This window comes from Glycine max, chromosome 8 (assembly GCF_000004515.6).
Source record: "Glycine max cultivar Williams 82 chromosome 8, Glycine_max_v4.0, whole genome shotgun sequence".
Classification (NCBI taxonomy): Eukaryota; Viridiplantae; Streptophyta; class Magnoliopsida; order Fabales; family Fabaceae; genus Glycine; species Glycine max.
Genome location: NC_038244.2, coordinates 2,000,098 through 2,013,072, shown reverse-complemented (window position 1 = coordinate 2,013,072; position 12,975 = coordinate 2,000,098). Strand labels below are relative to the sequence as shown.

The 12,975-nt window shown below is 32.3% G+C and overlaps 1 protein-coding gene across 1 annotated transcript; it reads left to right on the top strand.

The window, feature by feature from the left end:
* Positions 1-8,991: 8,991 nt before the first annotated feature.
* LOC100815100 (protein KINESIN LIGHT CHAIN-RELATED 1) lies at positions 8,992-12,817 on the top strand. Its single transcript, XM_003530401.5, has 3 exons — positions 8,992-9,748; positions 10,220-11,128; positions 12,314-12,817. The coding sequence occupies exons 1-3, from the start codon at positions 9,156-9,158 to the stop codon at positions 12,546-12,548; spliced, it is 1,737 nt and encodes a 578-aa protein (XP_003530449.1). The 5' UTR covers positions 8,992-9,155; the 3' UTR covers positions 12,549-12,817.
* The last annotated feature ends 158 nt before the right edge of the window (positions 12,818-12,975 follow it).

The following is a 12,975-nucleotide window of genomic DNA, read 5'->3' as shown; positions in this document are numbered from 1 at the left end:
AATACATATGGTATGGTGTCAATCTTTTTTAAGTCAGATTTCTTGTATCTTTTGCTAAAATTGCAATGCCCCATGTTAGATATATCAACGAATTTTTCTTTAGTTATTGAGGGTCAAAACACATCACACATCTTTGAATCAAACTTAGAACTGGATATGATATGATACCATAGTAGAGTTGGGCTTAAACTAAACCTAGATTGATGTTTTCATTTATAGTTTTATACTCTATCCTGTGGTTGACACCTAGTGCATATTTTATGAAATAAATTAAATTTAATGCACAATGTACTTTTTTTAAAAAAAAAATACAAGTAAATATCAACAATAAGATTAGATAATTATAAGTGTCTTTTTTACCTATAATTTAGTGCATGATCGTTGAGTCAACATAAAAATATTTAACAATTGAACTAATAAAATTAATTTATACAATAAGTTATTTAAACCCTAAACCAATAATTACACCCGAAGTAATGTAATACTTAAGGTTGATTTTTTTAATTTATTTATAACCTGATTAAATTTTATTTATAATTATTATCTTGAAATGTTTTTTTAAGTTTATTATTTAATAGTTAGTTTTGTGCATGTTAGACGAAAAGGTTTTATTTTTTTTGACAAAATGTTTGAAGACAAGATAAAAATAATAAAAAAGCAAAAAAATGAATATTAGCTTTATGTAACGAATTTTTTTAAGATAAAATTATAATTCATTAATGACTTGCTATGCTGCTGGTTGCCAAGATCTTAGCCCAACAGCAGTAAAAAAAAGATCTTAGCCCAACTTATGAAGATCTTATATAAGGTCTTTTTTTTTTTTTACAGATCTTATATGAGGTCTTAAATTCATCATACGAATTGCTTTGCTTACTCAGAACTTTCTTATTTTTTCCAAAATTACTCGTGACAAATTTACAGATTTATAATTCATAAACTTGCGAATTCATAATACGAATTGATAATTCATATGTTCATACGAATCACCGTGCATACGAAACAACATGATAGAACATTAATTTCTAATATATATTTAATTGTCATAAAATTTATTATGTAAATTTACATGTGCATTAAATATACATTAAAATTTTTAATGTTATATATAGTTACGTTAATTATTTTATAACATAATTGATCTATTAGCTCAGTTGGCTAGAGCGTTGTGTTAATAACCTAAAGTCACATGTTCAAATCCGTAATGAGTCCATATGAATTATGAATCTGTAAATTTGTTAGGGATAATTTTGAAAATAACAAAAAATGTTTGGCATACAAGAAAAAACATTGGTGTGCAAAGCAATTGCCATTCATTATTCATTGTTATCATGGTGTACCAGATGAAAAAATAAAAATCTAAGCATGATAGCAGTATAACTTATTTCTTAAGTTTGACAAATTTAAAGAAACGACCATAGTTTGTGGTTTAAGCTTTAAAATGCAAGTCTGCGTTTTAACCGCGCACTTGACCTGGCCATTGGCTTAGCAAATTTTCTTTAGCTTAATGAGTATAATATAATGACGTCTTCTATACGAATTTTAGTAAGCCGAAAAATACCAAAATTAAAAAGGAAACGAAATTTCAACGATCCGCAAAAGAGTACATTGCATGCGTTCTCAAAACTTCATCGATATTGTGTTGATCCATCAATATTGATTTAGAAATTCAGCTAACCTAATTCATCGCAGCAATTATGCTCCCTTTGAAACAAAAACATCCTCATATTATCTTATGATACTACATACCTCTGCATGAAAAAACAAAGCATTATTATTTCGGGTAAGTTTCGGCCACAGAGGGAATTGTCAATTGCATAGTCAACTTTCTTTTTTTTTTTCTTTTTCTTGGACGTGTCTATTTAGATATATCTTATATCTCCAATTTCAATATTGGCCGCTGTGGGTACTATTTGGTGCGTGACACCTCATTTGGACCATGAAATGATTCATCATATTGACTCCATTAGAGCTAGCTATTCGCTACAAGACGCGTTTTTGTCGACGTATACCAATATATTTTCTAATTTCTACGAATAAGTTTATTTATCATTCATTTCATTTTTTTTCTCGTGTATCATGATTAGTGTGTAAATTTGATGGTTTCAATTCCTTGTACCTACTTTTTGAATGAGCGAGAAATTTCAGATCAAATATTCTTTGTTGCTAAGAGACAATATGCTGTCCAATTATGGGAAATTAATTAGCAGGTTAAACTATAGGAAAACATGTTTATTCAAATTAGGCCTTAACCTTAAGTCTCTTGTAGACAACCAACGTCTTATCAAAGCTTCAACTCAAGTTAGATAATAACATATCCTGTACTGATTCTCTGTTTTTTCTATTCTATTTTCCAAATGATTAAAGTACAAAATATACATTTGACACAGTTAGAAATTTAAAATAAGAGTTATGTAAAATTAAGGAATAAAGTGAGTACGTGACTGACACTTATAAGTTAATTTTAGAACTAAAGTGAAGTTTTATTCATTTTAACTTTTTACTTGAGGTTTTGTTGGTTTGCAGAGAAAAAAAGCGGAAAAAAAAAGAAATGAACCTTAAACAGTTTTTTCTACTCTACCGAACCGTACGTGATAGCCTTCTACTGAGTGCTTAGAAGCCAACTTTGCCCGTGGCCAGAAAATGTGGCACTTCTAAAGCTAATATTAAAAATCATGTGCCGAATGAACTTATAATGCCACTACTCAACAGAAAAGCTAGCATGAAAATTTAATTACACATCATAATAGCCCGTAAGCACGTACGAAGACGTTATTGACCATCTTTAAATGAGATTACTTATCAGTAACTAAATTTAGATCGGATAAGACAGTTTAGTTTATTCTGATTGTGTACACAATGCAATAGAAGCAAGAAAAGCCAAGCAGATCTAGCTAGTGCAACACAGACGTCAAGTGCTAATTTGCGAGTTACTTTTTGTAAGACTGGTTTTGTCATATAACTTATATTAATTAGGTCCCAATGCAACTAAAATTTGTCAACACTTGTTTATTTTACTGTCAACATCAATTCTTTCCATGAACCATGATGATAATACACATTTAAAAATAAATTCCAATCCTGGTGATCATTGTAATTTATTCTTAAATTATATTTAGCAGTTTAAATTAATTTTATCTATCAAACTTAATAAATCATACAGACAGTGAATAAAGTTGACTCTGCCCACATGGGGCAATATGCTATCTCGATCTATTGTACCAGTTGAATATATGCATCATATTAATATGACAGGCCACAATCCACATGTATCCTGCGATTACTTTTATTCACTTTAGTTAAGTTACAACTTACAAGGGCAATTTTCCCATTCTAACCTTGAAGAGAAAAGGCTTCATGCATCTATTCTCATTGCCTTACCTATATACGTAATATAAAAAGGTCGATATTCCCCCAGCATCTCAAATTTCGGTCATCGATCAAACTCTATACCCAACTTTATGGATCCCAAGCTCAGATTCTCTATTATCATCTTCCTTTTGCTCTTTGTTGAACTGTATCCAGGTAAGCATATATGTTCTCCGGATATATTTTAAATAAATTATGTATACACTTTACCAGAATAAATGATAACTAATTAAACCAAATTCATTTTGTGGATCTCTTGTAGCTAGAGTCAACAGCTTGAGGATGAGAGTGGATGTAGAAAAATCACCAACCAAGGTATATTTGCATATACGCACAAGCTTAGAAATATTTAAATTGGCCATATACTATACACACCTTTCAATCTATCCTTTATTCTATTTCTAGTTTCTAGCAAGTACATACTGATTCTCCTCAAACAAGAAAAAGTTAGTACTAATTAATTTTCTTTATAAATTTTTTTTAAAGGTCAATGTTAATAGTTAGTTTGTTAATTTTTTTGTTTAAAGAGGAATTTGAAATCTCAACTTCTTCCTTTTTTTTTCTTCCACCACTAAATCAATCTTATAATTCTTAATTTTCTTTAAAATTATGTGAGGTAAAAATCGAAATTAAATTTCTTTCGCTATCAGATTAATAATTCATTTACTCCTTTCTAACAAAAACGTACTACACTACTACTTGTGTCTAGAAATGGCTTAATTTAAACAATAATGACAAGTTTCAGGATTTTTTAGTACAGAAGTTACACAATGGACCACTGATTTCCGTGACTAAAATGGAGAGAGAAAAAAAGGAGTTATGAATGGCGATAGATAATTAGATATATGTCTCCTTCATAACTGTATTTAGAAAAATGTGAGTGTAACATTACTCTAATTATTAATTGAACACCTTTTTTGTTGAAGGTTTCTTTTCATCAGATGAAGGGAAGAAAGCTTTTGCACCTTGACACTGACGACTACAAAGAATCTGGTGCTAATCCACGGAATGATCAAGGGAAAACGAAGCCTCACGGTTGAAGTTAACCTGTTATGCTCTGTTGCTTCTAATATTATATATATTTTAATGGAATAAATTATTCAAGCCAGCTCACACTGCTTGTAGCTGAAAAACAGCAGAAATATATATATGAAAAATATGTACCAAAAAATATATAAAAGCTGACAGCCCAAGATTTCCTTCCGCTATGAGTTTTATACTTCCGTAATATATGTTAAAATCAAGAACTGATTAAGATATCTAGATTCTAATCTCTATGAATACCAATAACTGCTAAAAAATTTGTATCTAGAGAATTTTATGAAATTATAAATTTATTTTTCTGCCTCTTTCTTCATTTATCGTCTAATCTTTGTTTGGTTTCACAGCGTCATATGCTGTACATGCATCTCTACTATTAGAAGACATAATCAGTTTTCTGGTGAGACTCTAACTGGTAAGTAGTTGTGTATTTTGAGTGAAATGTTTAAGAGTATTTTGGTTAATTATTTACTTATTACTAATTATTTGCACTGATTTATCAATTAATTCTTTTATGAAAAAATCTTAATTTTTTTAGTCTCTATATAAAATTAACATTATATTATCGTCTCAGTCGTTTAGATCAATTATGCTGATGCTTAAGAGATACTGATGCGTGTAATGATAGAAAATTTGATATAATTAATACATTAGTCTTTTTTGGTTACACTAATACATGAGTCTAACGTTTTAATCCTATATGAAATAACATTATTTTAATGTGGGAAATGAGGAAATTAATTGATTCTAAGGAAAATAAAAATAAAATCTATTTAAAGCAGTGCATATCGAAATATTATTTGATTTTCTTGATTGTTGATCATGTTCTTTTTATATGTATTGTAGATGTGATCAACTTTCAAATACTATGGCAATGTTTTAACAAAAAATATACTGACTTGATCAAATATGTATATATGCAAATTTTGAAGAGTCGTTACTATTTATAATGTTATGAATGAAAGCATTTTAACTTATTTCTTGAGGAATTTTTTTCTCTATCCGAACTCTTGTTCTCTACATGTTAATGAGAAAAATAATGCAACTTTGTTCAAAGGCTTCGGAAGAAGGAAGTGGGTGAAGAGTTAATTAGTGTATTGACATTCTTATTAAATATGTGTTAATTAGTTCGTTCAAAGGTACAAACTAGTAAAAACTAGGTTTGTCAAACAAATGTCATGGTTGTAAAAACTAGGTTTTTAATGCACCTTATGTGAAAACTGTGCTAATCATTAGGTGGATATTTCCTAAATGCCTATGTTCTATTTGTTGGGAGGTTCCAAGATGTCTTCTTTGCAGTGGAATTATATGCAAATGAGTATTAAATATAGACTAAAAGATTAATTTATCCAAGCATTTTTTAAGTGTATTATTAATACAATTTTATGTTTTAATATCGAATAGATCGATAGATATATATTTTTTTTTGTGTGAAGGGGATTGGTAGATATATAGATAATACTTAACTAATAATTTATCATGTCATTTATAGTTGCCTTCTGTTGATAAATGAAATGATGATGGGTATAGAATTGGCGCAAAGATAGGAAGTCAACTTCATAGCTAGTGCAGTGGTTTCAATGATGTGACCCTCAACGTTCCCTACATCTCAATTCAGTGTTTTAATCATTATATATACATATATATATATATATATATATATATATATATATATATATATATATATATATATATATATATATATATGTATGTATATGTATATAACTACAGATTGTGTATTATTTTATTTTCCTAACAACAATAAATATTGCATGCCTCAATGACCACAAGCTTATTCTGAATTTGTTGATTATATGGATTGGTGAATTTTTCGTGCGGCTGAGCCCTGTATTCGATATTAACGAATGGTAGAGATTAACGAGTTATTATGCGACATACCAAAAAAAGGAATTATTTTAATTTAATAAGTAATATCAAATTTGAATCCAGACATCTAATTGTATTAAATATTTTAAAGGAAAACTTTATTGCTCATATAAGAGCATAATGACTTCTCATAAAAAGATATCTATGAGCCTTTAAATCAACAAATTTCAATAAAAGAGTAAAAATCCATAGAGATCTTTTTTTTTTTTTGAACTGGTTCCAAGTTTAAATTGATTCAAAGCATCTTTCAGTATACAAAACAAAAAAGATGGGTAATGAATATGAACTAATCCACTGACTTTGATTTCATTCTGAATGCGACTGTTACTTCTCTATCTATATGAATCACCCAATATGATCCGTCAGATCCGCAACTTTGCATTAAATAGCATTTATGCACCGCTATGATCCAAATGGAAGCTCAAAATGTTAGTGCTTTACGAGATCAGTACGCAGGTATTACAATGGGTACTATATGTGACTTTTTTACCCTAACAGAAATTATTATGATTTTTTTTTATCCAGAATACATGTATCGTTCATCGAAGACAAATTTATTTGAATTGGAGAGGATTATTATGACAATAAATTTGTTATTTTAAGTATTAAACGTATATATTCAAGAATCGAAATCAAAATCTTTGATCAAGTCAAAATAATTTTAATCAGGTGATTCATGTGCTTAATAATAGAAATTATTATATTTTTACATGCTTTTCATCAATTTTCTATACGTATAATATTATATATACTATAATACATAATATATATATTATTCTTAATTGACATTTGACAGTCCAACCTAAAGAATTCATCTGCAATGATATGATTAGTTGAACGATAACAATTGATGTGTCTTTGCCTTTTAAACTAGTGTTGATTACTGTGTATAAGGATCAGACGCACTAACTAAATCAGGATGTTAACCATAAAGTCAAGGCTAGATGCCTAACATGTCTTAGTTGGGCCTCTGATTCTGAAGGGAGCATAAAGAGGAAAATTAAAAGCTAAATATATTAATGAGATGGTACACAAAATCCAATAGCTAACTACCACCGAATAATGTGCCTATAATTAACCACCCTATTTTTATTTATCTGGTAATAGGGATGGACACAGTGGCGGCATCTATAATGTATGATAGAATAGAAACTAAAATCAAGCTAACTAACTAATCATATAATCTAGTCCTGTTGACTTTGGGATAAATACAGAGAGAAAAAATGGTCAGCAATTAAAATATCCTAATCAATTTTCCAAATGGCTCTTATGATTCTCCTCCACTGAAGGTGCTTGGCTCAATATTCAGAACACGACATGCACTAGTAATCTAATGACTCCTCAACTAAAGACTTTCACCAGCTATCATTCTCTATATGTGCAACAGGTAAATGCATGTTCTTCTCCTTTTTTGTTAGAGTTCAAGCTTAATACTAATGAAGGTTCTGAGCAACTTTTAAGATAGGAGAAGCACGAAATGAGCATGAATCCATCATCACAGGGCACAAGGCAGAGCAAGGAATAAATAGGTCAAGTAATAGTTTCACCTACTTCATGTAAATTGTCAGACCCATATATGGCTGACTGCAAATTCTATTATTGTAGTGCTAGAAAACTACAAATTAATGTTGAGTGAAATTTACTATTCTATCATGTACATTTTTGTCTACCAAAAAAAATCTATCATGCATATTCATTCATATACCAGTTCCAATTGAAAAATAAAGTAAAGATTCTTTTTAATGAATTGAAATAAAAATAAATAGTATATATACTAAACGATTAATTTAAAGAATTTTTATGTTATTATTCAATTATAAATTTTTATGTAAGATACATTTGTTAACTTTTTTTTTCTTTTCGAATAATAACCTAAAAAGCCTTGAATGTTCTGTATCTAGTGAAAGAGTTAAAACAAGTGTTTCGGTTGTTAGAAATTAAAAGCAAACTTCATTCCACCCCTAATGAAACTGACTAGGAAATTAATAATGAATTAAATATCTATGACATTCGTATTAAGAAAAATATCTATTTCAAATCGATTTTCATATGGGAGAAATTAGAGAAAGAAATATTGCAAGACGTTTTAAGTAATTACAGTCTGAAAGGAAAAAAATTTCAACGGGGGAAATTAAATTTGTAATTTGAAATGTATACATTTTATTCCATTATAGAAAAATAAAAAGGAAATTGTGGAATAAATATATTTATTATATTGAGATATAAATACGTTGCCAAATTTTCCTTAACATCCATCTCCAATTCGATCTCCACCCTTTCTCTCGGTCATATTCATAATCCATGAGCCAAAGCTGCAAAATTTATATAATCCAAGCATACGACGACGATCGACCAGTACTTGTTAGTGGTAAGTAACTGAAGATTAAAGTGAGTGAAAATTTAGAAGATGACTTTTACTTACTAATAATAATAAAATAAAAAAAAAACAAACGCGTCATCATCATTTAAAGAAGAAATCAAATTCAATATGAAGAAAGAATTAACGCGTGAATCTATTATCTAGTACATGCTTGTTTTGTTTTGAATAAAATTGTTTGAACTTTGTGAATTAGAAAAATTAATTTAAAAAAAGTATGAATATGCTCCACTTGAATAAGACTAAAGAAAACAAAAACAAAAAGAGAGAAAGAAAGAAAGAAAAAGGGGTAAAAAGAGTTATAATAATTAATAATTTGAGCAGATGGGCGTTGGCGGAAGAAGTTGACGGAGGAGGGGAGTTGAATTACCATAATAACCCGAGAGACAGATAGAGGGTGAAAAGAATGAAAGCTCCTTGGGAGCTCAGAGTCTAGTTTCTTAATCAATAGAAGAAAATTTGTAATCCGAGTCCCTCCAGCAGCATGCCAGGTCTCGTATCGGACGCCCAACCCCTCGGAATCTCCGTCCCGGACACACCCAGGCAATCCCAGAGAACCCCTTCTCCACTCCCCAAAAAACCACCCAGCCCATCTCCTTCTCGCTCCTCCAAAAAGAAAACTCCTGAAACCCCTCCGCTTCTCTCTGATGCCTCTCTCGACAACCCGGATCTCGGCCCATTCCTCCTTAAGTTGGCCCGCGACACCATTGCCTCGGGCGATGGGCCCTCCAAGGCCCTCGACTTCGCCATCCGGGCCTCCAAGTCCTTCGAGCGCTGCGCCGTCGAGGGCGAGCCCAGCCTCGACCTCGCCATGAGCCTCCACGTCCTCGCCGCCATCTACTGCAGCCTCGGACGCTTCGACGAAGCCGTCCCCGTCCTCGAACGCGCTATCCAAGTCCCCGACGTCGAACGCGGCGCCGATCACGCCCTCGCCGCCTTCTCCGGCTACATGCAGCTCGGCGACACCTTCTCCATGCTCGGCCAGGTCGACAGATCCATCTCCTGCTACGACCAAGGCCTCCAGATCCAGATCCAAGCCCTCGGCGACTCCGATCCCCGCGTCGGTGAAACTTGCCGGTACGCAATCGTTTTATCTTGTTCATTTTCTCGATTCTTAAATTGTTTGGATGAAACTTAGATGCAGTCAAATTATAATTAGATCAGTAATCCACACAATATTAAATGTCGACTCAGACTACCTTGGTGAAACTTCAATTCTGATTGGTGAACAACTCTAGAAGCACTTATAGAACTGTATCTAAGTTTGGTACTAATTATAATTGGATACTTAAATTATGTTGTTGAATTGATAATTGTTTGGACAAAACCTAGATGTAGTAGGTCAAATAGAATTGGAGTTTTAATCTTCGTAATCTGCATAAAGGATTTCATTTTATATCAGCACATTTAATGTCTGCACATATTACCGATTGAAATTCTAGTTATGATCGGAGACCAAGACCAAAAGTACCTATGGAATTGCATATAATTTTTGTCCTAATTGTGATATGAGGATAATTGTGTTTTTGAATTGGTGTTGTGTGGTAGATACTTAGCGGAGGCAAATGTGCAAGCAATGCAGTTTGATAAAGCAGAGGATCTGTGTAAGAAGACGTTGGAGATTCATCGCGCACATAGTGAACCAGCTTCGCTTGAGGAAGCTGCAGATAGGAGGCTGATGGCACTGATTTGTGAGGCAAAGGGAGATTATGAATCGGCGTTGGAGCATCTTGTGCTTGCTAGCATGGCCATGATTGCAAATGGTCAAGATAATGAGGTTGCATCAATTGATGTTAGCATTGGGAACATTTACATGTCGCTTTGTCGTTTTGACGAGGCGATTTTCTCATACCAGAAGGCGCTTACGGTGTTTAAGTCTGCCAAGGGTGAGAACCACCCTTCTGTTGCCTCTGTTTTTGTGAGGCTTGCTGATTTGTACCACAGGACTGGTAAGCTTCGCGAGTCAAAGTCTTACTGTGAGAATGCTCTTAGGATTTACTCAAAGCCTGTTCCGGGGACCACCGCAGAGGAGATTGCCGGTGGCTTGACAGAGATTTCAGCAGTTTTTGAATCTGTCGATGAGCCGGAGGAGGCGCTGAAGCTGTTGAACAGGGCAATGAAGTTGTTGGAGGATAAGCCAGGGCAGCAGAGCACTATTGCGGGGATTGAGGCACGAATGGGAGTGATGTATTACATGATTGGGAGGTATGAGGACTCAAGGAACTCGTTTGAGAGTGCTGTGGCGAAACTCAGGGCTAGTGGGGAGAGAAAGAGTGCCTTCTTTGGAGTTGTTTTGAACCAGATGGGGTTGGCATGTGTTCAACTGTTCAAGATTGATGAGGCTGCTGAGTTGTTTGAAGAAGCTAGGGGAATTCTTGAACAGGAGTGTGGCCCATGTCATCAGGATACTCTTGGGGTGTACAGCAACCTTGCAGCTACATATGATGCTATGGGAAGGTAAAATTCATTTCTCAACATCCTTGTTTTCTTTTGACTCATAGTTAGCTGATATATTTGTTTTGTTCCCTGATTCAATTCATGTTGTGAAAGTGTTCCCTTTTGAAGCAGCCTAAAGTAAAAGATAGTTATAGATTATCAGTGACTGACTGGAAGCTTAGTGTAGTTATTAGTATAGTTATATGTTTGCTTGATTGCTGCTGTTTTGTCTTGGCTGTTTTTAAGTTCAACTTTTTTGTAAGCTAGAACATTAAGATTAAATTAATTTGTAGGTTCCTAAACTATTTGAGAATTTTTTAAGTAAATCTTTGTACTTTGAAAGTTTGTAATTAGGCCCTTAAAGTTTTAAATCTTTTTAATTGAGTCCCTAAATACATTTTTGTTAAGACTTCATTAACCTAATTTAAAATTTTCAATTTAGCGAGTATGTCACTAGTTTAATTATTCAGCAAGTCTTTATATTGTATAAAAAAAATTAATTACAAGTTTGATTTTGTTTTTGGTTTTTTAAATTTATTTTATAAAATAATTTTTAATAACTAATTTTTAGAGAGTAAGAATATGAAAAGAGGAAACAGTACAAAGAAGACTGTGAATAATGGAAAATTAAAAAATATTAATTTTGAATATAGTTTTTTTAAAAAAATTATTCTTTTCAAACAAGCTTTTGATAAGAAAGTTTTGTTATTGAAAGCACAAAATTGTTTTTTAAAAATAGGAAAAAACAAATTACATGCAAGCCTTTGTCTTTTTACTTAATGGAAACCTGATGAAAATTTAGTTAGGGACTTGATTAAAAATGATTTATAAATTGAGGGACCTAATACAAACTTTGAAATATAGGAACTAAATCCCTAAATAATTTTGGGATCTACTAATTAATTTAATCGAACTTTAATATTATTATTGTGTCATTCTTTTGGACTTCCATTGATCTTACCCCAATAAATATTTTCTAGCTCCGCCCCCTTTGCTGGTGTATTATGTGTTTCTTTGTACCAGTTTCAATCTTTCTTACCTATCTTCTATTCTCTTCATGAGGATGGTTTCCTAGTTATTTCTTTTGTTCAAATAGAAAAACTGAATGTCTATTTTATGTTGTGCTGTGCCGTAATACTTGTATGTTCAAACTTTAAAGCAAAATATTCCATAATTAACTCAACCTGGTATGATGGCATGCTTCAGAGTGGGAGATGCGATTGAAATCTTAGAATATGTTCTCAAGCTGAGGGAGGAAAAGCTTGGGATAGCAAATCCTGATTTTGAAGATGAGAAGCGTCGTCTGGCAGAGCTTCTGAAAGAAGCAGGCAAGACACGGGACAGAAAAGCAAAATCTCTGGAAAACCTTATTGATCCTGGCTCAAAGCGGACGAAGAAGGAGGGGGCAAAGAGGTGGCCTGGTTTGGGGTTTAGAATTTAACCATAGTTTTATTCATTTAAATATATATATTGAATGCACATTCTGTAACATAGGATATCTTGTATAGGGTTGAATATGTAATTTGGGAGGGAGCTTTCCTGTTTCTTGATATTTGTTCATGCATTTGTTTCTCTGTGTTAATTGCTTTATCAATTGTGTTGTGATCTTTTAGCTGTACCACAAAATTCTATACCTGTCCTACGTTTCCGGAAAATGTTGAAAGCAAATTTTTATTCTGAGTGAATAAATTTTGATGAGATTGTGTTTTATTTTACCTATCTTGCGTGTAAGCGAGCTAGCAAAATTGTTTTCTCTTTGACCTCCGATTATGCCAATGTTTGGTGCTTTATCCGAAAGAGTAAAAGGCGTCGAGAAATTCGTGCTCTATTTATGATAATCACGAACTACATCAATTTGTGAAAGACCA

Coding starts and splice junctions, on each gene's coding strand:
- LOC100815100 (XM_003530401.5), top strand. CDS start 9,156: ATGCCAGGTCTCGTATCGGACGCCCAACCCCTCGGAATCTCCGTCCCG. Junction 9,749..10,219: donor CGCGTCGGTGAAACTTGCCG/GTACGCAATCGT, acceptor GTTGTGTGGTAG/ATACTTAGCGGAGGCAAATG. Junction 11,129..12,313: donor ACATATGATGCTATGGGAAG/GTAAAATTCATT, acceptor GGCATGCTTCAG/AGTGGGAGATGCGATTGAAA.